The sequence below is a fragment of the Callithrix jacchus genome, chromosome 7 (assembly GCF_049354715.1).
Source record: "Callithrix jacchus isolate 240 chromosome 7, calJac240_pri, whole genome shotgun sequence".
In the NCBI taxonomy this organism is placed as follows: domain Eukaryota; kingdom Metazoa; phylum Chordata; class Mammalia; order Primates; family Cebidae; genus Callithrix; species Callithrix jacchus.
In genome coordinates, this window is record NC_133508.1 from 107,343,316 (window position 1) to 107,370,817 (window position 27,502).

Here is a 27,502-nt window from a genome sequence, read left to right on the forward strand (position 1 = left end):
AATAAGAATTAAAAATAAACTCAAATAACAAAGGTTATTGTAGTTCTCCACTATATAGCATTAGGTTTTCTCCCTTGAATAGACTAGTACTGCAATACTGTAAAAAACAAAGTAATCCGTGAGCAGTTATTAATTTTTTCATATAGATTATACTTCATAGAAACAAGCTATGTTCTAAATCCTTCTAAGTTTGTCCGGTTGGAAAAATGCTTTGCTTATCTATATGATCACTTTCAATTAAACTGCCAGTTGTCACTTGACTGGTTCAAGCACTGACTGAAGACCCATGAATATTCTGCCAGTGGAAGCAGATATAAACTTTAAAATTAATTGATTTCTCAGTAGCCAGGCCAGCCAGCCTGAGAGAGAGAGTTCCACCCAAGTTCCTCTGACTCCTGAAATCATTTTCTCTAGCTATGTAACTGATCATGCCAGTGAGTTCATTCAGAAATACAGCAGCACAGGCCAGGCACTGTGGCTCAAGCCTGTAATCCCAGCACTCTGGGAGGCCGAGGCCAGTGAATTACTTGAGGTCAGGTAACCCTCAAATAAACCAACCTGACCAACATGGTGAAACCCTGTCTCTACTAAAAATTCAAAAAATTAGCTGGGTATGGTGATGCAGACCTGTAATCGCAGCTACTTGGGAGGCTGATGCAGGTGAATCCCTTGGACCTGGGAGATGTAGGATGCAGTGTGCAAAGATTGCACCACTGCACTCCAACCTGGGAGATAGAATAAGACTCTGTTGCCAAAAAAAGAAAAAATACAGCAGATTGAAATGTGATACTGAGCTTATCATGGCTGCCCTATTCTCCTAACAAAAGAACACAATACAACTTATACCCTCTGGGAAAAAAAGAAAAGATATTCCATGGCAGCAAGCAAGAATTGAATTTGCAATAAGGAAAAACTTGACCAGCAGGGTGTTCAGTCTTCTAGAATGGCTGAAAAGGCTGCAATATTTCCTTCATTAAGATTTCTGAGAAGGGAATAGATACAACAGAGAAACAAGTGAGGTTATCTTAGTTGTATTTATGAGGTGAGTTCTGTAGTCACTGGATATGTGGTGGACAGAGTTGGACTGATAACTGATTTCACATTCTGCTGGTATAGGCTGAAGCCCTTTTTTTGCATCTTTTCTTCCAGTTTCTCATATCCGAGATATCTTTACTGTTTTCGAATGTAAACAATTGTAAATGATACCAAGACAGCCAACTGGACATCTAACATATAATCAAATGGTTATTTTGCCGTACATATAGCCAAATAATAATTTTGAATATCTTCTTTTGAGGTTGTCTCTTGTTTGGAATCCAGCAACATATTTTTCCTCTTCAAATAATTTTTCATTATTATTGTAGTGTGTTTTTTAAGTTGCTCTTATTTAAAAACTTTAAAATAATTAAATTTAATCTCTTCCATGAATACTTATCTAATAATTATCTTTTTAATCCTCCAACCTAACTTTTTCATAGGAATCAAAATCTTGATTAGTCAGGAAATTTCACAAGCTTTCCTAGCTAATGAATTCAAAGATTAAATTCATTTCTGAATTCAAGTCACCTATCCTTAAAAGATCAAGAGGAAAGAAAATGAATTCAGGAAATAAATCCCCAGATGTTTCCATAGTAATGGATGGAGTACTAAGCATAGCACTAAAATATATGTTTAAAATTATTTTTGAACAGCATTCATTTTCCACGTTAGACCTCCATGTTAAACCATTCTCAGTTTAGAAGCATATTCTGGATCAGGCGCGGTAGCTCACACCTGTAATTCCAACACTGGGAGGCCGAGGCAGGCGGATCATGAGGTCAAGGTCAGGAGATTGAGACCATCCTGGTCAACACAGTGAAACCCCATCTCTACTAAAATACAAAAAATTTTCCAGGCATGGTGCCATGCGCCTGTAGTCCCAGCTACTAGGGGGGCTGAGGCAGGGGAATCACCAGGAGACAGAGGTTGCAGTGAACCAAGAACATACCACTACATTCCAACCTGGTGACAGAGCAAGACTCTGTCTCAAAACCAAAAAAAAAAAGGCATATTCTGGCTTACCAGTTCACCTAAAAAACTGCTTGCTTGGTTGGTAGAAAAGACATCAGATAGAATGATGCAAGGAGCTGGTGCTAGAATGAAGGTGAGAAAACAGGAGTCAACAAAGAAGTAGGGGTATGATCATATCATTTAAAGATGAAAGACCACAGCAAGCATACATTCTCTCCTCCACCTTTAAGAATTCAGAAATGAACATTATCACTTTAAAGAAGGGGTACTTATTAATCCGTCTGAAAGCTCATGACCAGATGATCTTCTGCAGGCAGAGCTCATTTTGAAGATATTTCCATAGCTAGTGCCTCCACAGGAATTTATCACATGCTTAATTTTTAATGTAACTTACAGATTTCAAAGGCTGTATTTGAATAATGGTAATAATTAATGAATATTGGTTATCCTCACCTGGACAAACTTGCATCAGAATCAGAACACTGTATCCATCATTTTCCCCATGGGGTTACATACATTAACATCTCTCTATCTCTCCGGTATATTTCGAAATGAAATACCAGATATAGCTCCCCTTTATTTTTAAGTTGTGACTAAATTTTCTTCTTGAGATTTTTCAAACTGAATTTCGTTCCCTTAAAGTGGGGTTAAAATTATCTCTGGCAAGCCAGCAGATGGCTATGAATGTATTTAATGTGACCTTGCTCCAATATTAACATAAAACCACAGTAGGCAGACCCTTACTGTTTCTTCGTTATCTTTTCTGGCCATGGCTAAGAGCCCAAATGATGCCACTTTACCAGAGAGGTGTTCTGTACGTGCTTTCTACTTTAATCACATCCTTTCAGCACCATGAATCTTGGCCTGACAGATTATCTTCTCCACAGGCAGGCAGCCACATCCAGACATTGATGGGGTCCCAAAGCCTTCAGCATCGCAGCCGGGAGCAGCAGCCATATGAGGGAAATATAAACAAAGTGACCATCCAGCAATTTCAGTCACCATTGCCTATTCAGATCCCCTCTTCACAGGCCACCCGGGGACCTCAGCCTGGACGGTGCTTAATTCAAACTAAAGGGCAAAGGAGTATGGATGGATATCCAGAGCAGGTGAGAAGTGTTTCTTTATTATTGATGAATTTTTCAGGAAATAAAAGTCCAAAGAATCCATGATTTGCCCTCCCTCGTTAATGTGGTCTAGGACACAACATCATCACCATGTTGAATGAGGTGGGGTCCTCTTTGTCGGGATTTTATCATTCTTTCCAGTGGTTAAGGACTACAATATATAGGGATTTGTGGTTGGTAAAATACCCATTTTATGCAAGAAAAAATTGATGGGGCAGAATAGTTTTTCCAGGATTATCCTACACCCTCTTTTACCCACTCCTAACTCCAATTTAGCTCTACAGTACAGCTTTTGAATGTTATAAAGAGTTTCAATGGATTAGGTATATTTACCAAGACCTCTAGTAAACTCTGCAGTGTGAAATTAAACTGCATTATTTCCCCATCTGTAGGAAGATATCTTTTAAAATTCTTATCTTCTGATTGTTGAATAGTGCAAAAATAAAGCTTTACTGTGAAGATAATTATAAACAGCAATTAGAAGGGAAATTTTTCTGACATGCTTCAAACGTTACCAATAAATGCCATGTAGCAAAAAGAATTGCACTCTTCAACCCTATCTAAAATTAGGATTTGCTTTTCCACTCCGGAATCTGTTTTAGTTCCTTAGGACTGGAAAACTGAATGGAATTGCGTCTGTTGAACTATACTAGTCATAGAAAGTAAAACATTAAGATCTTAATATACTCAAAATTAATTTATCTTCATTATTTAGATAGGCAACATTCCTACTGACGTTTGTAATTTTTAATATGGTCTATTAAAGTTTCATTTTGTTATTACTGATCAACATTTTACACATCACTCCATTTGACTTTCTAAACATATCAAGATTAACTTCATTCTCCAGGTTTTCCCTTTATATTGTTAAAAGCCATTTATCATTTGGATTCCAGGGGCTTTAAACATCTCTCTTTCTTAACATCCTTCTTGAAGCCTGGATTATGCACAATCATTCTCAGAATCACAGATAATTTTTAAAAATAATTTTCTCCCTCTCCTGCTTTAATCTAGGTCAAGTGTTCAATTTAAGGTATAATAAATCAGACAAGTACCTTTAATCAGATAATGATATGGAGTTTTTAATTCTCCAGATACTCTTAAAAGTTAATAAAATTTTAATTTATGCTTTACCAAAGGCATCTTAGGAGGTTAAAAAATTGTTCGTACATATGACTTGCCCATAAGTATCATAACCTAGTTCTCTGATTAAGTTATTCTTATTAATAGCTACATAGTTTTTTCCTCCCAGAATCAGTGCATTTGAAAATTCACTGAAATTAATGCTGTCTGCTTCCACCTACATTGAAAAGTAGGTTTAGTGTTAGCATTCAGTTATTCTGAAAAACCTAAACTTAAAAGCTATTTTAATACTATTTCCCAACAAATATGTAAATTATATAAAGTTTGACTAGTAAGAGGATTATTAAGTTTTAAAGTTTACACATGTATTGAGTTTAGAACATTATTATTATTTCAGAAAAATGTATTTAGAGTAGCTCTCAAATGTTTTGATTCACAGCTTGATAACATCAAGTGCCTTTCAAACTGAGAGATAAAATTTAAGCATTCAGTTGAATGCTTAAACCTGCCTGAACTATAACTCAGAATTGTAGAACTGCCTATATGTAAAGGAAAGGACTTAAATATAACATCTTTTGGTGTCCTAGTTTTTTCTGCCTTGGTTTCAGGCTTAAATTGTTTAGGATGTATTGTACATTTCAAAACATCTAGAAGTGAGGAGTTGGAATGTTCTTAACATAGAGAAATGATAAATGCCGGTGGTGATGGATATCCTAAACACTTGACTTGATCATTAACATTCTGTGCATGTGACAAAATATCACATTCACCCATAAATATATACACATATTATTATGTATCAATAAAAGAAGACTTTGGCGTGAAAGAAAGCCTAAAGAGCATTTAAACAACCAGTTCTGGTCCCCAAACTATGCTACCTGTCATCCCCAGTTATAAATCTTGAGTCCGTTTCTTAAAGCTATTTCCACAGTTAGCCAGTTCATATCGTCACATTGTCATGTTCTCCTCTTCCCAACTACATCTTCAGTGACATAGTAATAGGTTGAAGTTGTGGGAAAAATTAAACCAGGAAAATCAGTAAACACTCCAAATCAGGGCACTCCCCCAACCCCAACCAGCTAGTTATTAAATATCTTCCAGCACACCACTGACTACTACCCTGATTTCTTTCATCTCTTTTTTTTTCTAACCTCTCCATTTCTTCATTTAGCTTAGTGTTCAAGAAAGAGATACTAGGACTAGGTCTCAGAATTTGAGTTCTAGTTTCATGTTTGTGTTTTTCAGCCATTTGACCTTGGCCAAGTTGTTAACTCTTCCTGAGAGTCTATGTCTCTCCTGATAAAATGAAAACATTGCTGCATACCAACAACATTCAAAAAGAATTTGTGAAAGTCAAATAATACAGTTCCACACACAAACATACACACACACGTAGTAAGTTTGGCACTGAGGGTATATAAACAGAAAACAGAAGAAATAGAAGAGTTTAAGAATTCAAATATTTGAAGAAACTTAATGATTCTCATTCCCAACCTCCTACATCTACAGATAGAAAAATAAACCAAAAACCATTCAAAGAGGCTGAAAGGGGTTATGTCTTTCACTCTCATAATGAAACTATTTCATGTGTTTTTTACTTCCCCAAGTTATATTTCTTTAGAAAATTCAGACCTTTTTAATAAGAATTTGTGGTTGTGTATTTTAAAGGAAGACTTTTATTTCAAATTTAACAAGGAAAAAAAAATGGAGAAAAACATGTAAAACATTTAAAGACTTTATGGAGTTTCACATGACAATTATAGAGTAGTGATTTAAGTGCAAAGACCAATGAGGTAACATAAAATTTCTAATGTAGATTTTGGGCATATAAATCAAAACATTCTATTTTAATAAGACATTTCTAGTGGTGCTATAAAAGAGCCATAAAGAGAAAAGCAAAGTTCAGCTTAAATTATCTAACGACAATGGTAAATTTGGCCAGGTACAATATGGAAAAAACCTAAATCATTGAACATTTTTAAAAGCAAGGAGACACAATAAACATGGCACAAAGAAAGTCTATTCAGCATAATAAAACACAACAATTTCTGTTAAAGCTTGGAAATTTTAGTTAAACAGTAGCCACTTATTGAAATACTACAGATTTAAAAAGTCTGATTGCAGTGAATACACATTTTTTGATTCAGGGAAAGGAAATCTGAATCAAAATAATCAAGAAAAGGATGGCAGTTACCATATATTAAGCACCTGCTATGTGTTTTGCACTATATTTCTCACACACAGGTCTGGCATCAGGGGCATTTGACCTGTAGAGTTGCATAAGGTCCTGCACTTAACAGACCCCACATCTGGATTAATGCCCTGTTGTCACCATCTTGTAATTTTTAATAATTGTTGATCAAAGAGCCCATGTTTTCATTTTGTATCACATCCAACTATTTATATAACTGGTCCTGCTTACTTACTGTTCTATTTAATCCTCATAATAATCTTATTTTCTTTTTACAAGTGAAGAAACCAAGGCAGAGAGAAAATAATTTATGGAAAATGTAATTGGCCAAGTTAGAATTTTAAGTCAGGTTTTTCCTGACCCCATTCCAAGTCCCATGTCCCAATCTTTCTGTAAAATTCACCACATGATCTCAGTGCCCTCTCTGTCAAATGATATTAATTAAAGCTGCCTGAACTCAAAATTATAGAACTGCCATATGGAGTATTCAAGTGAACTCACATGAATACTTCCAATTGCTTTGAAAAGCAAAAGCTACTGAACAAATGGAAACTTTTATTGTTAACAAAAACATACCTCTCTATACCTTAATGTCACTCCAAGAACTATTAGATTTTTAACTCCATTAAAATAAGTTCCATGTGGAAATGAACATATATAATAAATGCCAAAACTGACAACACTAAATGAATTAGAATGAGTGTCATTTGTAACCTAAGTGGAGTGTTGAACTTTAGCCATAAAGAAGCACCTAGTAAGCTTTGATGTCAGTGATAAAACCATCTAAACTTTCAAACCACCCATCACAATAAAAAAGGACAAAATAGTCAAGAACTCTAGAAACCTAAACTTCTAGTTTAATGCACTTATTTTCATGTTTATTTTTCAGAAATAATGAGTATCAAGTCTGTTTTAAACTCTAGGTTTAAATTAAACAAAATATATGGAGGTTATGTTTCAACTATGAAATGTTACCCAGATTCAATGTATTAATTTCTGTAGCCTGTAAATCTGATTTCAAATAATACTTGCAGCAAAAACCATATGCATGTCACCTAAAGTTCATTATCAGGGTATTTTGCTTGAAAGGGAGATTTCAATGCATAAACCATTTAGATTACTGACAAATATAATAAAGGGTAAGAGTCAGAGTTGTATTAAGTAGTGAACTGAATAAAACAGCCAGAAAGTGAAGGTTTGACTCCCATTCAACATGGAAAACTCTTAGAATATTCATCCTATTAGATCTTTCTTTTGTTTCCCGCTGTAAGTGAAGAAGCTTAAAGATCCCATCCACCTTTTCCTCCCCTTCACAATATAGTAATACTTTATATAAATTGTTCCTATCCACAGCTGTAGAATCTGTTCAGCTGCAGAATCTGCTTTACAAAACACCGATGTCTTGCTCTTATCCCCAAATAAACTGATTTTATTAGTCTGCATGTGTCCTGGGCAGTGAGACTTTTGAAAACTCCCCAAAGTGATTCTATTGTGTAGCCAAGGTTGAGAAGCACTGCTTTAGATATTCCATAGCTCAACAATTTATCAGCTGAATAATATATTGACAATATCACTATTTAAAAGCATACATAAGTTGCCCATAAGCTGCTGGATATTTTTAAAAGAAACTAACATCAACTTTGTTTTTTCCCTTTTATAAATGTACAAGACAGAGTATATTTAAATAAATAGATAATATAGATGCCAAAGCAGAAATAAGAGGGAAACACATCAGCATAATGCTTCAAACCTTTCAAAAACCCTTCTATGTATTCACTGATTTAATTTAATTGATAATGCTGTGATATTGATAGAACATTTTCCATTTTATAGACTAGAAAACTAAGACTAAGAGACATTAAATGTCTTGCCTGTGATCACACAATTTAGAAGCTGCGCTGGGGTTAGAATGCAGTCTCATGAGTCTACCACATTACTTGCTGCAGCCTGCTATACTATAGCCAAGCACAAGTCAAGAGTAAATTCACATCGGAAGAGAAAGGCAGTTGAAAAGTACACCCTTCACTTCATGTCTGCCCTAGACAAGAGGACCTCCCTAACATATCAAAATGGCAGAAGCCCAACGAACCTAACACATCAGGATATCAGGAGCTCCATGGCTGCCTCCTGCCAGTGCCTGCAAGTATACATGTGAACTAAAGTTTGTGCCTGAAAGAGAACTTGTAAGCTCACATTAGAATCAGCCTCAGACAAAGAAAAAATGATATACATCCATCATATTTAAGGGGCAAAAGTTCCAAAACCTACTCACAAAGGGATGCTGTAGTCTATCCTGGAAGAAATCATTTTAATACTTAATATTATGTGGAATACATAAAACAGTTAGTTGAGAGACATTTCTTTGTATTAGATGCTCTGGTCAGCTATCCAAAGAACACTCAAGAGTTCCAGGTTAGGACTTTGTTTATTGTATGCAGGTGAAGAAAACTACATTCTGCTGAGTAATGGAAGAAGAAAAATTTGGAGAGATTTATTTTATTTAAATTAGAAATTTTTAAATTAAAAGGGAATAGTTTAATAAAGGTAGTTGTAAAATAGGTATTAATGTGGTTTTAATATATGTTATTTACTCAAATGATTTCTGGGACATCCTATACCTTATCCTGTCCCCACTTAAAGAATTGCTATTTGTGAATATTTCCCCATAGAATTTTGTTTTCCAGTCATCAGAATAATGTTTCAACTCTGAATTCATAATTCATAGTTTAACACAAAGAATGTATAACTCAACATCACAAATTCTATCAATTGACTTTACAAGTTGTCTGCAGTCACATGGTAAAAGGCAGTAAACATTGCAGTAGGAATAAAAAGATTTATTTCAGTATTGCATCAAATATGTATTACCTCATTGGTTTTCTTAAGTCAAAATGAAGGAAATAAAATGAATAATCTTAAAAATTTATTTCCAGACTAAAAAGGCACTTCAGTTTCTGTTTCCTAGATACATACAGAACCAGCTAATTTTTTCTGAAATACCTAGAAAATGCTACATCAGGGGATTTTATTCATCAATCTTGACACCAGTACCTCTTTTTTTTTTTTTGGAGACAGAGCCTTTGTCACCCCAGGCTGGAGTGCAGTGGGGCAATCTCACTGCAGCCTCCACCTCCTGGGTTCAAGCAATTCTCTTGCTTTAGCTTCCCGAGTAGCTGGGATTACAGCATGCTCCACCACACCCTGCTAATTTTGGTATTTTTGGTAGAGATGGAGTTTCACAATGTTGGCAAGGCTGGTCTTGAACTCCTAGGCTCAAGTGATCCACCCACCTCAGTCTCCCAAAGTGCTGGGATTACAGGCGTGAGCCACTGCACCCAGCTGACCAGTATATCTTTTTGAAAGATTTAACTAGGGATTTGAGCTGGACTTGAATCTTTCATTCACAACACAAAAAGATTTGAAAATAGGATTAGTATTTCAAAAAATAATAATTATCCTTGAATATTAACATGTATACATTTTTATAATTACTGTTTCCTTTTTGAGCCTATTTCACAGGCTTTATGAGAAATTTGGAAAATCCAGAGAAGTTTTGTATGACTTAGTAATGCACATAAGTAAAAATGAAAAATTATAATAGCTTATTATTGGATAGCTTTATCATAAAACTGCTGTTATATAATAACCCATAAAACCAGGAGCTAAAAGAAGCAGCAACTTTAATTTCAAGTTTAATTTACATACCATGAACCATTCTCTCTGCTTCTGTCAAGTTCTATAGTCAAATCTCTATCCTTATCTTATTTGACCTCTCAGCCATGTGGTTTGACTTTTTTCTTGAAACGTTTTCTTCACTTGGCTGCCATAATTCTATTGATTTTCCTCTTACTACATCAGCCATTATTTTCTGGTTTCTTTGTTGGTTCCTCTTCTGTCCTTAACCTCTAAATGTTGGAGTGATCCACTGCTTAGGATTTGACTCTTCTCATCTATCCACACTCTCCCCTGGATTCAGTTCTAGGCTGAGTGATTCCAAAATTTGTATTCCCAGCCTTGGTCTCACTCCTTCACTCCAGATGTCTATATGCAATTAGCTCCTTGACATCTCAACCTGGATGTCTGACGAGTTTGTTAAACTTAGCATGGTTTTAAAAAAACCTCTACATGCTGCTACCTCTACCAAACCTACTTCCCTTCTAGACTTCCCCATTTCAGTTATTGGCCTATCACCCTTTTGATATGACCCAAGATCCTTGATTTCCCTTTCTCACAGCCTACACTCAATTCACAGCAATTTCATCAAAATATGTCTTGAACCCATCACTTCTCACCACCCACACAGCTACCATCTTAGTTGGGCATAACCCACCCCAACTACTTCAAAAGCTTTCATATTGCTTTCTCTTCTTCCAGTTTATCTCCCTTTTGTCTATTCTCCACTACTAGAGTGATCTTCAAAAAAAAAAACATAAATCATATCACATTCTTCTTTCTCTTAAAATACTCTAGTGGCTTTCAAAATTTCTGAATAAATTTTAAACCCTTACTATGGCATAGTGTCCCTACAGATCTGGCCCCACCTGCCTCTCCTACTATTCTTTCCTTAGCTCTGTCATGCTGACCTTGTTTTTTAACAGCTTTATTGATATAACATATACAATAAAGTTCACCTGCTTGAAGTGTATAATTTATTGTTTTTATTACATTTTTACAGTTGTGTGACTATCACTATAATATGACTTTACAACATTTTCATCATTCAGAAAGAAACTTTGCAATGCAAAGTGAGCAGATACTCTCCATACTCCCTCCAGCCCTAGACAACTACCCATCTATTTTCTGTCTGTATATGTTTGCCTATTCTGGACAATTAATATGAATGAGATCATATAATACATGTATTTTTATTATTTTCTCCTTCCACTTAATATAAAAAACTGAGTTTAGCATGTCTCAGTATTTCATTCTTTGTCATTGCTAAATAATATTCCATTGTATAGATATACCACATTTTTCTTATGCATTTATCAGTTGATGGTTGATGGACATTTGGGTTGCTTCTACTTTTTGGCTATTAAGAATATGCTGCTATGAACATTAATGTACAAATTTGTGTATAGATATATGTTTTCATTTTTCTTGGGTAGATGGGTAGAAGTGAAATGGCTGAGTCATATAGTAATTATGTTTAGCATTTTGAGGAACTATCAGGCTCTTTTCTAAAGGTAGTTACAACATATTACATTCTGAGCATCAGTGAATGAGGGTTCCACTTTTTCCACATCCTTACCTATACTTGTTATTGTCTGTCTTTTGTATTATAACCATCCTGTTCATTAGTATGTCATTGTCATTTTGATTCACATTTCTCTAATGACCAATGATATTGAGTATATTTTTATATCCTTTTTGCATGTTTGTATATCTTCTTTGGAGAAATGTCCATAAAAATATTTTGCCTATTTTTTTAATTTGGATGTCTTTTTATTATTAAATTGTAAATGTTATCTATATATTCTGGATATACAACCCTAATCAGATATATCATTTGCAAATATTTTCTCTCATTTTGTGGGTTTTCTTTTCATTATGTATGGTCTTCTTTGAAGCACAAAGGTTTTTAGTTTTGATGAAATCCAACATATCAATCTCTTATATCATCTTTGGTTTCATATCTAAGAATCATTGCCTAATCTAAGGTGACAAACTTTACTCCTTTTGTATTTTAATCAAAGAGTTTTATAATCTAGGTCTTATGTTTCAGCCTCTGTTTTACTTTACATAACTTTTGTCTATGGTGTAAAATATGAGTACAGATTCATTCTTCTGCATGTGAGTATCTTGTCCCAGCACCATTTGTTGAAAGACTGCTTTCTCCCACTGAATTACATTGACCCTTTGTCAAAATTGTCTGACTATAAATGTTAGTATTTATTTTGGACTCTCAATTCTATTAAATTGATCTATATGTCCATCCTATGTCATCTTGTTGTTCCGTGACTTCACAAAGACCAGTCCATCTTTAGGGCATTTACAATTGCTATTCCCTTTGCTTGGGATAGTTTTTCATTTTTCTTATTGTTCCTTGCTTGATCCTTGACATCATTCACATTTCTGCTCAAATGTGACATGCTTGGAGAGGCCTTTTTTACCTTCTCTATCTAAAATAACTCTTTCCTCAGGCAAGAATAAACTTGAAATAAATAAGTAGAATAGCTTCTCGATCCCTCTCAATCATTCTCTACTCCCTCTCTTCCTGTTTTCCACAGCTCATCCCACTATCTGAAATTACTTGTTTGTTGTTTATGTTTCTATCTTCCTCATTAGAATGTAAGTTCTATGAGGTCAAAGATGTTTTTATTTGCCTGGTACGTAGTAGGGAATCAATAATTGTTTGTGGAATAGAGTCATAAATCATGATTTCCGAAACAGTTATTTTCAAAGCTATAATAATTTCTCAGAGTGGTTTATTCCAAAGTCATTGATAATTGAGGCACTCTGCATAACTGGCAATCCTTCTAAAACTCATCATGTGTTTTAACAAGGAGTCATTATATCCTCTTTATTAAGGCAGGCAGGGAGAATTTTAGCCTTTATTCTTTCTTATTTATTTATTTACTTATTTATTTAACTGAAAGGGCTCACCCAGGCTGGAATGCAGTGGCGCAATCATAGCTCACTGCAGCTTCAAACCCCTGGTCTCAAGTGATCCTCCCACCTCAGCCTCCTGAGTATCTAGGACTATAGGTGTGCACCACCATGCCAAGCTAATTTTTGTAACTATCCATTTTATCACAAAAGCCTTTCCAAAATAAGACCCAGTATTGTAATTAGAGTAAGATTAACACAGACTGGAAGTATCAAGTAAGTAAAATTATGGAGGCAGACTCTGAAAGCCCACTGATTGTACTATTACTGCATATGTTTTCAGTCAAAAAATTCGTATTTCAAGAAGTCTCTTAAAAGAAAACTGAGGCGGGTACCATGACTCATGACTATCATCCCAGCACTTTGGAAGGCCGAGATGGGAGGATCGCTTGAGCCCAGGAGTTCAAGACCAGCCTGAGCAATAGCATGAGACCTCATCTCTGCAAAGAAAATTTAAAAATTAACCAAGCATGGTGACACATGCCAGTAGTCCCAGCTACTCCAAAGACTAAGATGGGAGGATCACTTGAACATGGGAGGCAGAGGCTGCAGTGAGCCAAGATCACACCACTGCACTCCAACCTGAGCAACAGCAAGACCCAATCTCAAAAAAATAAGAAATAAATAAAAAGAAAATTAAAATACTGGTTCTTATTAAATAGGCTATTTATTAGCTTCCTAGACCTGATCTTTTACTAGAACACCACATTTCCTTTTTGCTGATCCTCTTTAGTTTCAGACTGCTTTTTGGATCTAAGATATTTTGTCCTCTTCCATTTTATGGCTTCTTTGGGCCTTAGCAGGCAGGCAGAACTCCTTATATGTGAGAGGAATACTCTCTCTGACATACTTTATGAGACCCAGTAGTCACAACACAACCTATTAGCCATACCTTAGCATGCCCAAGAGCAGTCTAGCTTCAGATCAGAATTTATGCTTGTTTTTCACATTTATAAAACTACACTGTCATCTTTATTATTTCTATTATTAAAAAAATATATTGAGGCAGTTCTTCATACACTTGGCACATGTAAAATTTGTTTCTCTTAGATATTTAATGCCTTTTTGATGTGCAATAATATAAAATAGATATAGTCACTACCTTGAAAGAGAACAATTAGAAACTACTCTTAGCAATTTACTTTGTAAGTTAAACCTGTTATATTTGTTTCCTTTGAGTTTTATAGTGGCCTGGAGAAAGCCAGAAGTGCATATACCTTCCACATATTATGTTGTGCAATATGAAATGTTCACCTTAGAAAGACATAACCCCAATTTTAAATAATGTAATTGGAATGCATAGTAACGTGGAAAACACAAAAGAAAAATGTTTTAATCACATTGGTTGCTTTCTTCTCATTTTCTAATTAATAATAATAAAAAGATCGACTAGCATATTGAATAAAGCTAAAATATTTCTTCCAGCTACATCAGGCTATTATAAGTTTATATTCATAAACTGTGAGCCATATAAAAATACAAATTATTATGAACTGTAAATTCTACTACTTATGATAACTAGTTTTAACAAATCTAGCTCAATTGAAGGAAAAGTTTTAATTACACATCTTTAAAATAAAACATGGGATGATACTTATAGTATTTGCATTTACTTGTAATTTAGAAACTACTCATTAATGACTCTGCATAAAAATCATATTAGTGCATAGTTTTTCATCCTTGTGTTACAAATGAACTATCTAATAAACATATTTATTATTATTAAATATGACAGTGAATTAAATATAGGATTATTAAACAGACAAACCCAATTGATCCAGGCTCCAATGATAATGTATGCTAATTAAGTCAGAGATAGGACTCACTTTGCCTTGAACTAAGAGATAGGGATTGAAGACACCTTCACAATAATAAAAATATAAAGAGTGTTTGGGCATTTACATTTGCCATAAGCAAATTAATAGGCTAAACAAGAATGCTGGGGGGAAAAATGGGCTACTTAAGAAAGCAAATGTTTGCAATCACAGTCCAGTAGAATCCAGTATGTGGTTATATAAATACAAAATATATGCTAAAGAACGCCATCTTATTTTTTTTCTTAACTCTATTAATATTTTGTGTGCTAACCTTTGGTAACACTTGGTTCACCTAATTTTAATACTTACTCTGTACTTAAAAGTTGTAAAAGAGCTGGGCTCAGAGGCTCACAGTTGTGATCCCAGTGCTTTGGTAGGCCAAGGTGGGAGAATCACTTGAGGACAGTAGTTTGAAACCAACCTGAGCAACACAGCAAGTCTCTATCTCTACAAAAAGTAAGAAACTAAAATTATCCAGGCATGGTGGCATAGACGTGTAAGTCTCAGCTACTTGGAAGGCTGAGGCAGGAGGATCCTTTGAGCCCAGGAGTTCAAGGCTGCAGTGAGCTGATTGCAACACCGCACTACAGCCTGGGTGACAGAGTACAACCTTGTCTCTAAAATAAGTAAATAAATAATAAAGTTATAAAGTGATTTTTCTTTTTTTAATTGCATTTTAGGTTTTTGGGTACATGTGAAGAACATGCAAGATAGTTGCACAGGTACACACGTGGCAAAGGATATGAACAGACACTTTACAAAAGAAGACATACATGAGGCCAACAAACATATGAAATAATGCTCATCATCATTGGTCATTAAAGTGATTTTTCTTCATGTAACTAATGTATACTGCCTCTTGGTCCAAAGTCTTTTATTTATCTGGGATCACCCTGTCCCACCTTACCTAGAGAGCTAACATTTTCCCCATAGCCCACACACACACATCTCCTGCTCAGGTTCTCCAGAAATTCTTAGGTTTGTTAGAGTTTCTCTAGGTCATCCCTGGTACTGATGTCATTTCTGCTGAGTTCTTGATCTACACTCTTTTTATTAACTTCTGTAATTGCTGTCATTTTTACTACAGGCTTATCCCATAGCGGACCCTCCTCCTAATGCCATCATTTCCCCATATCACTATAAAAACAAAGGTTTTCATGTTTAATGGACTTTTTTTTTTTTTTTGATGATTTGGGGTATTGGGGAGGTAACATAACACAGAACGTTAGAATGTTTGCCTTCACAGTCCTAAATGTTTAATGGCCATTCTCTTTCCCCAGCAATGTCTCCACATTGTTGACCTCTTTCACTAGGCCCTACCACACTGTTCTCTTCCTTCTAAAGTGCCTAACTTCTACTCCAGGAGCTGCTACTAGACTAGAAACTCTTCACTGAGCATTTCATTCTTCTTTTTCTCACATTTACATAAGCTGTGGCTACTTTCTCAAACTAAAAGATCTAATATGTTTAAACAAAGAATTATCTAACAAGCAGATGAATTATTCTACTCTACTACAAAGCAGGCACAATTCATTTAAATAGCCATGTATTCTCTCAGTCTACATTTTAAAATTTTGTTTCACTTACTCAGCAGTCCTTTCTAATCAATCTGAATGTATTTATGGTCGATAGCTAAAATAATGCACAGTATTTTAAGTGTTTATAAAACTTTTAATTTTTAAAAATGGCTAATCAAAATTTAGTCCTGCACATGGTAACAAATGAGTACTTGCTAATATTGTCTTGCCCAGGTAATTTCAAGCCAGTTTCCATCATAACTGATGTGTATATCGAAACATTAAACATTTTGTCAAAGTTGATACTCTTTTTTGTATCAAGTCAACATAGACTAACCCTAAGAACTCAAGTGAATTGTGAATCTTTTCTACTGAAATACAATTATTTGAAAATATTTAGCTTTGACAGCTATTTACTTACTTTTTATATCTTGTTTACATAGTTTTGTGTGAGAATAGAAAAGAATCCTGGCCTTGGATTTAGTATCAGTGGTGGAATCAGTGGACAAGGAAATCCATTCAAACCTTCTGACAAGGTAAGAAAAGAATATCTTGTTGACAATTTTAATTAGAAAAATACTGTCTCCTACAGTAACAAAGGTTAGAAAAAAATTCAAGTGTTTTGCTGTGCTTTCATGAGCTAGCTAACTCTGAAGCCAATTAGAAACTTTTTCAGCGCAGGGATAAAAGTATTTACTAGTGCGCTTGACAAATACTAAGAATAAGACGCAAATAGTGTCTAAACATTCTATTTAAAAGACAATTTTTTTTTGTATTTTTGTGGAGACGCTTTGTGTTTTGTTTTTGTTTCTGGCTTCACAGTTGTATATATATTTAAAGAAAGGTATACAGGCAGTTTCTAACAGGTTGTTTTTAAAAGTTAACTTGTAAGTCACTTATTTATTATTTAGGAAATTGTTTTCTCACAGTAGCAGAATGATTATATAGTAATTCAATGCAAAGGCAAGCTGACTGCCATCACTTAGATTCATCAAGCATGTAAGGAATTTTGCAAATAGAATTGTAGAATTGAGAAACCACAGAAGACAAATTTCCTATGAGAAAATCAGGTAGCATTAGCAGAAGAATTAGGTCTTCCTCTCATTCTTACTCCTGCTTGTCAAACTATGGAATTAAAGCACCCCAACTCTAACCTCAGCCATTTCCTGGACATTCAAGATGTTGCCTGTGCTCACATGTCACCTGCCTGACTCCGACATGGACCATCTGATTTTTTATTTTTTAAATGTTTACCTGGAGCTATAAAACCTGCCCTGCTACCATTAGTGTTTAATAGTCTCAGCTTTGAATCAATTAGTAATTATTCAATGATAATTGAAGCTATCTACTTTTGAGCTCATCAAATTGCATTAAGTGACTGCATAAAACTTTAGAATGATAAAGAAAGACAAAAATTATTCAACCTGAGGAAGCTAAAAAAAGAAAAAACAAAAAAAAAGGAAAGACAAAAATTAAATATGAATAAATCCTTCACAGGCTCTGTACTTACCTTTGAGTCACAACCTGGTCCACACCCTGTCAACTCATCACAATTATAAAAACCTATAGATTAATTTCTGATTATAAGACCTATTTCTGTAAAACCTGAGATGCTGTTACTCTGGACCTTTCTGTAGCCCAAAACAAAGGCTTTAATACCATATTCTCCTCCCCTTCTTCCCAGTAATCTTGTTTCTTATACTCTTCCTACCCTTCTTCTTTTCCTTTATGAAGGTCAGGAAAAAGGGTTGTTTGCAATATTCCTATCATTTACATTAGGAAGGAAGAGACCAGACGAAAATCTCCAGTGACCATGGATGGAAGCTCCTTTGGTCAACCGGCTGGAACAGCTACTCATATAAAAGGAGTGTGTATGAGGCAGTCTTATAATTAGGGGAATGCCAATTAGAAACATCTGTTTATAAGTAACGAGTATATTTACATTTTGAAATGATATTGAGGATACCATTGATTTATTATAATTAAAATTTTCATGGCTTTGCCAGACCATTTACTTAATTTTAATAAATTATTAATACATCTTAAAACAAAAAGCATAAAAGTTCAAAATTATCAGACATATGATGGCATTTTTGAAAACCTCAAATCATGTCTTATCTTGACTCCTCTTTTTCTCTCTCATTTTATATCTTTCATAAATTATTTCAATGAAAAGTTAATAACCTTATGATTCTTAGGATAGTTGAAATTCAAGCCACTTTTTCTGTTATTTCTCACCAGCATATAAATCTTTTCAATATATATTTGGAAGGTAATGGGTAAAAAAATTTTTAATTAAGGATGAATAGGTTGTTAGTCAAGATTCACAATACTGTTGCATTTCTGCTGTTTTCAACTGAAAGAGACTATATCTGAGGCTTTCAAATCATTGCCTGCAATTCTTCCATTATGATGAATAAGAACACTTTATAGCTATTCGTTTAATTTCTCACATGTAACATTTTGATGACTCTAGCAAGACTGAACTATGTCTGTGATCCTGTAATTTGCTCTTTTGGATAAATGTAACAGATACAGCACTTGAATTGTATAATGTGTCCATTGAAAGATTTCCCCTCAAAAGTACTTTTCTTTGTCTGATTACACTCTAAAATCATTCATAAGCTGAAAAGTCAATCTCTATTATTATGAAATTGGTGGGAGCAACTAGGAGTTCCAAATCTACAGAAGAATCTCAATACTTCCTTTCATTTATTGACCAGTTTTGGTGGCATGCCAAACATATGTGGACACTGGTTAACTGTTCAGAGGATCTAAAGACATTGACTCTTACAATTTACACAAGAATTTAGTCCATTCACAAGAAAGGGATTGATCTATTGAAAATTCAATTTTTTTTTAGCCCTAGTGCCCTATTCCTAAAGTGTTGTGTAAAACACTTGCTGAACCCAGTGCCTGAAACTACCCAAAAATATTAAACAGTAAGAAAATGAAAATGTAGAAAAACAGATTGGTTTTTCATGAAATGGCTGATTTACAGATGGAAGTAAGAGGAACCAAGTTAAACAGATGATTAAATTCAACAAATACTGCCTGAGGTAGACTTATAAGAAATCTAGTAATGCAAAAGTTTAAACTTTAATATGATACATACTTTCTTCAAATAAATAAGTCATTGATTAGGAATATTCTCAGAAATACACTATATTATTTTACTTTCTGTTCATGGATGTTTGAATGTTTTGCTGCTCAAAATTCTAAGTATCCAAGAACATCTCTGAATGTCTTAGAGGTACTGAGAAATTTCTGTACCGAAGTAATTAATACATTTATTTCATTCTCTTCATTATTGTCGATGGAAATTAGTTTCAGGGAAATGTCGAGGATCAATGTGAGACAGCATCCAAAATGATTACAGTCAGATAGGGAAAGACAAAACGCTTAGAGTTGCAACTGAGGCAAAAGTGAACTATATTATTTGGTCTGGCAGCTGTTCTGATCTAAGTTCTGGGTAGTGTGAGATTGTTGCAGAAAAACACTTAGGGCAGCCCCAAAGTTAACATGGAGGAATCAGGATTAAGCCAAATACGAGGGAATATTTTAACCAGACTTTGAGCATTTAGAACACTCATCTAGCAAACTTAACTCCCCTTCAAGATCCAAGGTGGTCTTGATCAAATATTGTCTCCTCCAGTTAAAAGGATTGAGCACAATTAGCCTTGCAGTTGATATTGTCAGAACGTTTAGTAGTTAAAAAAAATAATAGAACTCATTATTTCCGTGTTTACTGTAAGGCAGAAACTGCTTTTCCACACTTGGAAAGAGAAAGCAGTAGAACACTGGATGGAAAGAGCACTGTGTAATAGTTGCCTCTGTCCTCTCAATGAAGTGTATGAAAGCCATGATTTAGTTTATTACAATAAAGAAACATTGCTGTCAAGTTGTCAAGATGCTGCAGAGAGATGAAAGATTTCAAGCCAACAATCTGATAATAAACCAATAAAAATAATAGCCTTTTATTGAGTATATACAACATGATGGGCACTGTATTAGGTTCTTTATATATATGAATTTATGTGATCTTCATAACAATTTCTGTTAGTTGAGTAGTATTATTATTTCCCATTTTACTAAGGTCCAGAGGGGTTAATTAACTTGCCCAAGATCATTTAGCTGATCTGTGGCAGACAAGATTTGAAACCAAATTGAGCTGACTCCAAATGCTTTTCAAAATAAGTATTATAATACATGCCTCCATCTGCAAATGTCACTTAGCAGAAGAGACACATGACAAATTTATACCCTGTAGAGTTGAGACTAATATGATATTCTAAGACTGAGAGTATTATAGAGCCCTCTAATTAGTCGTAGTCTAGATATTTGCTTCAACAAGTCCTTAGGAGTCAGCATGTATTCTCTATTGAATCTAAATAATTAGGAGCATACTGTACAGAGAAGACTGCTAAGCAATTATATATATGTGGACTAAGGTGTCATTACAGTGGCGATCCTGCCAATGGAACAAGCCACAATATTCTTTGCTTGTATGTAAGCACCCATAAAATAATAATTTCTGATTACAAAATTTAATGAATTTAGCAGTATAATTTCCACAGGATGTTGTTAGAAAAAGGAAACTACATTAATAGATGACTGATAGCATGCTGTTGTAATATTTTATAAGGCAACCCAGGACTCTGCAAATATGATAATTTTTAATTATGCATTCACAAAACCATCATTCAGGGATTCATATTCTTCCTTGCTCCATCTGAGGGAAGAAAGACTAAGCTCCTGGATCTTAGACATTAAAGAAGACTCATAGCCCCTTTCTCTATATGGTGTAAAGGTGTTGCGCTGAACAGTCCCATAAACAACTGTCTAGTCATAGTATCAAAATGAAAGCTGTTTTATGGATTCAGCTCATCCTCACAGGGCCTGACAGCAGCAAACATACATACTGGGGCACTGGGGCCAGATAATCAGTTATTCTCCGCATCCACCGTTGTGTGGAAAACAGTCATAAGTGCCTAAGCTCAGTAGATGCCAGAGAGCTCACCCATATTTCCACCAAGTAGGACCATCTAAATGTAGCCACAGAAACGACAGAAAAAGACAAATTCATGGTTTTTTTTTTAAATGTCTTAATTTGCCTGTGGTACAGGTAAAATTCCAAGCCATGGAAAGAATATTAGGAGCATTGAAAATGTAAACTATAATCACCAATAAATTCTAAATAAATGTCCTAGAATTTCGGAATAAATGACTCTAAATTATTTATGTTACATTTAAATTTTGCCTCCAGATACCCAAACATCCTGCAACAAGACTTAAGCCCTCTTCTTCTTTTCACTCCATCTTTTTGGTGTGGATATGGATATCATATCAAATAAAAGTTTTTAGATGATTAGGAAAAAAAGGACTCTTAGACATGTAGAATGAAAGCTTTTATTTAATACTTTTACCCAAGGATAACGATACTCAGATGCATGCGTGGCAACAACACGTTCAAAAATCCACAAGAAAACTGTTCCAGTTTTTCTCGACCTCATGACATTGGGTGATTCATAAACAAAAGCTTGCTAAAGATGTGCTTTTACCTTGTAAAAAAGGTACATACCATATGCCTATTTCCTGTCAGGTTTTCTCCATGGATATCTAAAACAAGAATAGCAAACACATTTGTCTAAAATTCCTCATAGCACAAGATGTATATTTACTACATAAATATTAAACTACTTTTAGCACATTTCCTTAACTTTGTGCAGCTATTAGACAAATATGATTTATTGTGTATGTTTCTAAATTTATTTTATAAGTAATATAATTTATATATGTGTCCCATCTTTAGTTCTACTTCAAGCGATTATGTAAGACAAAGTAATTTGGAAACATTTATGCATTATCTGAAAATAAAATTCAGGAGGAAGGGATAGAGATCAAATTGTTTTGTACTTCAGACTAAATTTAGGAAGGAGCTGAAACAGATTTTATTTTATATATAAAATGATTTTTAAAAATAAATTTCAAGCATAAATTATTTTATAAACGTAACTGATTACTTCAGACACATCTTAGTCATATTGCAACTTGAATGCCAGTAGGTTGTTTGAGAACATTAAAAGTGAGATGAGTTCTTTAATAAAAAATAAATTTTCAATTTCAGTTCATTGTCTTAATGTTGGAGTAAAATATCCCAGATCCATTCAGAAACATTGGTAGAAATGTAGTCTTCACAATCTCCTACTAATAGTATTCCTACAGGTGTGACCACTTATATGAAGCTTTTTAAAAAAGGCATGGTAGTGTACTGTAGCCAGTTGAAAAGTGTCAGTATCTAGACAATATAATATAATATCATATAAATCAGTGATACTTATTTTTTTTCATAAGCTGAAATTCATTTATTTTAGCTAATGAAAGCAAATAAATATCACTGATTCTTTAGGAAACTTTCACTGGGGTATAAATGTGAAAAAAATAAGGTGATTAAAAAGTATCATTGTAAAGCTAATGAACAATTAAATGCATATGTGTCTACTTTGGAAACTTAAACATTTTTCAATCAAAATATGAAAGCACTTAAAATTAGCTTATCAATAAGGTCTTACATAATTACTAAAAAGAATAACCAATAAATCCAGAGTTAAAGAGTAAGTAATAATAGTTAAAGATTACTGAATAAGGAACCAAAGTACACATAGATGCATTTTGTTTTCTTTTTTGAGATGGAGTCTCACTCCAGTTGCCCAGGCTGGAGTGCAGTGGTGTGATCTCCGCGAGGTGCATCCTCCGCCTTCTGGGTTCAAGCAATTCTCCTGCCTCAGCCTCTCGAGTAGCTGAGACTACAGGCACCCACCACCACACCCAGCTAATTTTTGTATTTTTAATAGAGACAGGGTTTCATCATGTTGGCCAGGCTGGTCTAGAACTCCTGACCTCAGGTGATCCGCCTGCCTTGGCCTCCCAAAGTGCTGGGATTACAAACGTGAGCCACCATGCCAAGCCTATGCATTTATTTAATTGTTCATTAGCTTTACAATATAAATAGTATGTTATACATAGTCTAAGTATCTGATGCTAAGTACAATGAAACAGAAAACTGCTTCCTATATTTAAAAGCTTGTTGAATAAGCCCATCGCTATGAACAAACCACATTTCCATTAAAAGGGACTATCATTTAACCTGTGAGGACATTCATTAATAGAAGATAAGCAACCTCTTCTAGTGTAGGACTAAACAGTAAAATGATTAAAGAAAAGTCATATTTATTTGTTTGTCTTTTTTTGTTTATTAAGGTATACTGAGTTCTCTTTGTTGAAAGAGGGGAAAAAAAAATTAGATGTTCCCTTTATCCTCTCTGTGAACAAACATTTCTACCTTGACTCAGAATGACCAACTTAATGGAGTACCTAGACTTGGGAACCTTTGCTTATTTCTACACTGAAAAAAGACCCATGATACGTTTGGGTTTTGTATGACTTGCACTAGCTGGAGTAGCCTCTGCTGGGGTGGCATTAGCTGAGGTGGCTTCAGTTCCCTGAGGTGTTCATCTCTGGGCCATAAAGTGAGAATGGCCAAAAAGACAAAGAGAGAATCAAGAATGACTTTTACTTCTAGATCTTTTGCGGGTTCGGCTGAATGTGAACTGCTACGCCTTCATTCATCAGCCACAGGCAGTCTCAATGCTTTTACTCTGTGTGGCATAATTATCCTCCTTTCAGTACACTCTCAGTCTCAGATGTGTACAACTACACTGTCCTTTTTCTTCAACCTACACCTTTCTAAAAATACATAGGTAATGAATGAAAATATCAGCACTCTAAAATTATCAATAATTATATAAATATAGAGATTAAATGTGATTTCCCACCTATGCCATTCTACTCCACACCACCTATGCACAGCCTTGGCCTAAGAGCTACTCTTTTCGTCAACATATCAGGAATCCACAACTGTAGTGTCTTCTGGAACTTGCCCTCAGCCTTTTTGACTTCTTGAGCCACCTCTAAGAAATACTTCTAGCATGATCTGACCATATAATGATGTGTTAGCTATTAAATAAAACCATATTAAACATATGAGAATCAGTTTGACTAAATATAGCTTACAACAAAGCAATTTTTCACTTCAGAAACCTTATTTTAGCAGAATGGTTAAAGAAAGTTTCACTGAATTCTTCACTTTTCAATTCAGGATTTTAAAACAGTACAGATACTGTGAAAAAATTATGCAACCAAAGGGACTTTGAGGGAGCCTGCAGGGGAATGATCATCAGAAACCTGATTATCAAAACTATGTTGAGAATAACTAAAAAGAAGAATGCACAGCCTCCTACGGTTCCCACTCCTATTTTTAATAATTTCTACTATTTTATGCTATTTGTGAAGCCGAGAGGAAAAGCCATTAGGGGCTCAGACAGAATCAGTAAACTGTACAAAGCTTAGCAATTCAAATATTTACCACAAGTTGGGGTCTCATTAAATACAGGCTTTAAGGGATTCATAAAATAAATGGTAAATATTTCATTTATTTTTTTCTGAGTCTAGAAATCCATAAGGATTGTAAGTGAATTAATATGATTCTTGACTTTTAAGAAAACATATGACAAGTAAAAAAAATTCTTTTTTAAGCTCAAGAATTTCACCTAGAAATAAACAGGATGCAAATGCACTTTCAGTCACAATAGACAGACATCCCAGAGATTTTTAACTGTTAAATAATGGGAGCAATACTAAACAGTTAATAAAATTTAATTATAAAGTAACCAAAACCAAATTATCTAAAAGAGAACAGCCCACAATTATCATTATCAAACTACAAAAAAATTCTAGCAGTTATATATCATTTCTAAAAGCAATCTGAGAGAAACAGGAATGAATTGCTTATTTTGGGTTGTTTTTAACAGGTCTGAAGAGCACCATCTTGAAAACAATATAAATGTATAGTTGGCACTAAACAAACTTTTATAATGACCTAAAAGAACAATGCAAGTCCAAATACCAAACAATGTGTATTTATTTTGCTAGAATATTACATTTCATTATATTGCCACTAAGAGATTTGTGATCCCATAGTCCATTTCTATGGTTTGTACTAGTCTCTTGCATTATTAATAAATTTTTTTACAAATGCAACCAAGGAATTTCCATTTAAATATTTACTTTTTAAAAAATTAATGAAACTGAAATTCCCTTAAACATCTATGCATAAGATTTTTGTTAAATTTTTAGAAGACTTTAGTTGCAGAATTTTTACTTTTATCTCTCCTCAAATCTTCTGTTTCTAAAGCAATTCTCCTTTCTGTTCATATTTTACGGATTTTACATTTAAATGTTTTGTGAGCTAAGTGCAGCCATTGATGGAAGCATCATATTCAGCTGTCAGTGTCCCTTTCTTTCTCTCTCTCTCTCTTTCACTCTTCTTCCCTCACTTCTCCTCTCTCTTAACTTCTAATGGACATAAGATAAATCTCTTCTCCCTTTTTTTTTTGAGATGGAGTTTCGCTCTTGTTACCCAGGCTGGAGTGCAATGGCACGATCTCGGCTCACTGCAACCTCCGCCTCCTGGATTCAGGCAATTCTCCTGCCTCAGCCTCCTGAGTAGCACAGGCATATGCCACTGTGCCCAGCTAATTTTTTGTGTTTTTAGTAGAGACAGGGTTTCACCATGTTGATTAGGATGGTCTCGATCTCTTGACCTCGTGATCCACCCGCCTCGGCCTCCCAAAGTGCTGGGATTACAGAAATCTCTTCTCTTGCTGCATATAAATTTCTCAGTTGCTAAGGTAGCAAATTATTCAAAGCCTAAAACTTGATGCATAGCAATCAACCTTAAAATACTTTGTCATCACACTTCTGATCATGGAGAGGAGCACTATTGATAATGCCTTTACCCTTTATATATCAAGTGTTCTAATACTTATAGGGACTAAGTAAATATGGGCTCTTATGTATATCTAATGTTGCTTCTGCAAGCCACAATATAGCTTCATATTAACATTGCCCACATTATGAAAGAAAATATTAATTTGCCACATTTTTAGGAAAAAAATCGTTTCCCCTTAAAAGCTATTGAATCTCTATTTGCTGTTTTCATGAGTCAGTTTTGCCTCTAGAAACACTCTTTGAACTTTCATAATTATATGAATGCATGAAATACTATATGCTATTTTTAACCAATGTGTTCTGAATTGTAATTGTATATCATTTTTACTTGAGATATAGTCTTTCTAGAAACCAATTTCTTAGCATCAGCTAGAGCCAAGACTTTTCAGAATTTTAAAGAAAAGCATATTTCATAAGTTGAAGTTGTAGGTCCCTTAAGACAAGTTCTATTTTGGTGTCTACATTTACAGTAGCTGAGACTGTCACAATCGTTCACCTTCATCATTAGAAAGCCATGTAAAGTTCCTTTCTCCTCTAAACTTAGAATGTTAAGTGTTGGCCTTGTAAAATAACTTTCTAAGTCCTTTAAGGTTTAAGTCCAGAGATGTAGAAGCTAGGCAACGAGTAAGGCAAGGTCATATCTTAACATGCAAGAAGCTTCCCAAACTTATCCTTTTCCAAAATTACTTGTGAAAAGCAAAACTTTTTATAAGCCCATTATGGGTACTTCTGGAATAATCATTTATGACTTGTAAGAAGACTATTAATAGTTTTTAAATGAGGTGGAAATAGGAAATGGCAACAGATCATGCCTATGTGGTGCATCCAGCTAGCCCTCTCTCGATGAGCTTTGGTTCAAACCTAGAGAAGTCTCTCTATGATGCATGAATCCACAGGGTCTGTGCCTGTCTCAAACACGTCCAAATGCTGGTCTGAGAAGAGCAAAGATTTACACTCTTTTGAAAGGAACTTGCAGCACCTACCATGTTGCTCTGTTGTGAGATACCTTCTAGAGGTGGTCCTGAAGGAAAGCCATTGTGCTTTGAAGTCACTAAATAACCTGAGGCGAGAGACATAAGAAAAACCCACTGAGAGATGCCACAAGCCACTAACTACAGTGGATTCTATTAGCCATTCGTATAAAGGCTATAGTAATGATACTCCTGACTTGGAGCTACTAAAGGAAGTAGTCCCTGAAAGTTATTAAAAACTATTAGAAAACCCTGCAGATGGGACCCCTGTCCATTACTAAAAGTGAACAGCAACTGGAGCCATTATTACTGTGAGCTACCACCAGGA

The 27,502-nt window shown here is 34.6% G+C and overlaps 1 protein-coding gene across 26 annotated transcripts in view; it reads left to right on the top strand.

Annotated features, from left to right (window-relative positions):
• Positions 1–27,502, top strand: part of LRRC7 (leucine rich repeat containing 7) — a 597,290-nt gene that overhangs the window by 545,211 nt on the left and 24,577 nt on the right. For all 26 annotated transcript variants that reach the window (XM_035251839.3, XM_078332210.1, XM_035251845.3 and 23 more), the window contains 2 exons: positions 2,898–3,119; positions 16,798–16,890. In XM_035251839.3, coding sequence (XP_035107730.3) covers positions 2,898–3,119; positions 16,798–16,890 — 315 coding nt within the window. The remainder of the gene's footprint in view (positions 1–2,897; positions 3,120–16,797; positions 16,891–27,502) is intronic.